The sequence below is a fragment of the Elephantulus edwardii genome, unplaced genomic scaffold (genome assembly GCF_000299155.1).
Source record: "Elephantulus edwardii isolate Elephantulus edwardi_28Jun2011 unplaced genomic scaffold, EleEdw1.0 scaffold00002, whole genome shotgun sequence".
Taxonomy (NCBI): domain Eukaryota; kingdom Metazoa; phylum Chordata; class Mammalia; order Macroscelidea; family Macroscelididae; genus Elephantulus; species Elephantulus edwardii.
The window spans coordinates 33,202,083-33,204,101 of record NW_006399752.1 but is presented as its reverse complement, the minus strand read 5'-3'; the positions used below and the strand labels follow the sequence as shown (position 1 = coordinate 33,204,101).

General features: G+C 51.4%; 1 protein-coding gene across 1 annotated transcript in view; it reads right to left on the bottom strand.

Annotated features, from left to right (window-relative positions):
• YY1 (YY1 transcription factor) overlaps positions 1-1,729 on the bottom strand; it is a 31,341-nt gene extending 29,612 nt beyond the window's left edge. Inside the window, exons 1-2 of the mRNA XM_006879172.1 lie at positions 1,295-1,729; positions 1,161-1,256 (exon numbers count right to left, since the gene is read on the bottom strand). Coding sequence (XP_006879234.1) covers positions 1,161-1,256; positions 1,295-1,729 — 531 coding nt within the window. The remainder of the gene's footprint in view (positions 1-1,160; positions 1,257-1,294) is intronic.
• Positions 1,730-2,019: the final 290 nt, after the last annotated feature.

The following is a 2,019-nucleotide window of genomic DNA, read 5'->3' as shown; positions in this document are numbered from 1 at the left end:
TACGATACAATTATACAAAATGTGTTAACATCAAAGAATACAACCAAAATTAAAAGGGCAAACAAAACCTATAGAACTTTTTTTGTACAGGAAAATACTTTTGAAGTATGCACGTAACTGCCCATTCTTTTAAAGAAAATCTACTGCAAGCAAAGTTATCAACCTCCAGAAAAATCACCCATAGCATTACTAAGCATGTCCCCAAAAAGTGTACAATATGCACACTTGGAAAATACAAAATAAAAAAAATTGTAAGCAACAGGTGAGCTTCATATTTATAAGAATGTGAAAAGAAGTCCCATTTTTAGCACTGTTGTATAAGGAATTGTCTTTTGATGCAAAGTTCATGAGGTGTCCTTCAGGTGGGACCACACTTTACAAAAACACCGTGTTTTTGAAACGAGATTACAGAGCAAGATAGAGCATCTTAGCAATGTCATCTTATTAAAGTTTGTTGTGGTTTCTTTTTTTAAAATTTTTTACTACTTTATCAAAACATGTCCCTTAAGTGTAGGATTCGTTTTTTAAATCTTTCCTAGAAACAATATACAAAGGAGAGGCGTATGTATTCCACCGATGCTCCTGGAAGGTACTTGCCCAGGCCGAGAGGGCTCCTCTCTTCCTTTCACTGGTTGTTTTTGGCCTTAGCGTGTGTTAAGATGTGAGATTTCAGGTTAGTTGACTGAGCAAACTTCTTATTACAACCCTCGAAGGGGCACACATAGGGCCTGTCTCCAGCGTGAATTCGCACAAGTGTGCGCAAATTGAAGTCCAGTGAAAAGCGCTTCCCACAGCCTTCGAACGTGCACTGAAAAGGCTTCTCTCCAGTATGAACCAGTTGGTGCCGTTTCAGCTTCGAGCTCTAGACGAAGGCTTTGCCGCACTCTGCGCAGACGTGGACGCGGGGCCGTGTGTGTGCAGGTGCTTCCTCATGGCGGAGTTGTCCCTGAACATCTTCGTGCAGCCTTTATGAGGGCAAGCTATTGTTCTTGGAGTGTCATCTTCTTTAATTTTTCTTGGCTTCATTCTAGCAAATTCTGCGAGCTGTTTGGGATCCGAGAGGTCGATGCAGGAATCCCACCAGGAGCCAGCTTCTTCCCTGTCATGTACTCTGAGTAATCGGGAGGCGAGTTCTCCCCAATGATCTGTTCTTAAACCACCATCTCATGGTCAACATCTTTTTTCTCATCTGACGACCACATGGTGACCGAGAACTCGCCCTCCAGCGTCTTGATCTGCACCTGCTTCTCCTCCCACTTCTTGCCGCCCTTCTTGACACGGCCGCCGCCGCAGCCATGGTGACGAGCGTCTGCTCGATGTAGTCGTCGTCGCCGCCGGCCGGCGCGGGCACCGGGATGAGGATCTGGTCCTCGAAGCCGTCCTCGGCGCGCAGCCCGTCCGCCTCGTCGCCGCCCACCACCTCCTCGCGCGTCTGCACCAGGATCACCTCCTGGTGGTGGTGCACCTGGCTCGGGTCGTCGGTGACGAGCGGCTGCAGCGCGATCATGGGCGGGTGGTGGTGGTGGTGGTGGTGGTGGTGCGCGTGGGGGTGCGCGCCGTGCTCGGCGCCGTCGTCGTCGTCGTCGTCCTCCTCCTCCTCCTCGCCCACCACCGTGGTCTCGATGGTCTCCACCGGGATGGTCTCCACCTCGATCTCGTGCAGCTCCACGATCTCGGCCGGCATCTCCGAGCCGTCCGTGGCGATGTACAGCGTGTCGCCCGAGGCCATGGCTGCGGGCTCCGGTGCTTCGGCCGCGCGCAGCGGGCCTCGGCTCCGGGCTGCGGGCGAGGAGGAGGCAGCCGGCCGCGGGGAAGGCAGGCTGAAGGAGGAAGGCGGTGAGCGGGAGGGGGAGAGGGGGCTGGCGGCGAGGAAGGGGCCAATATTTGTTTTCTTGATGTTGAGATTCAATCCATATTGAAGGTTTTATTCTTTGACCTTCTGCAACAAGTGCTTCAAGTCCTCACTTTCAGCAATCAAAGTTGTGTCATTTGCATAATGCAGGTTATTGATGAGTCTCT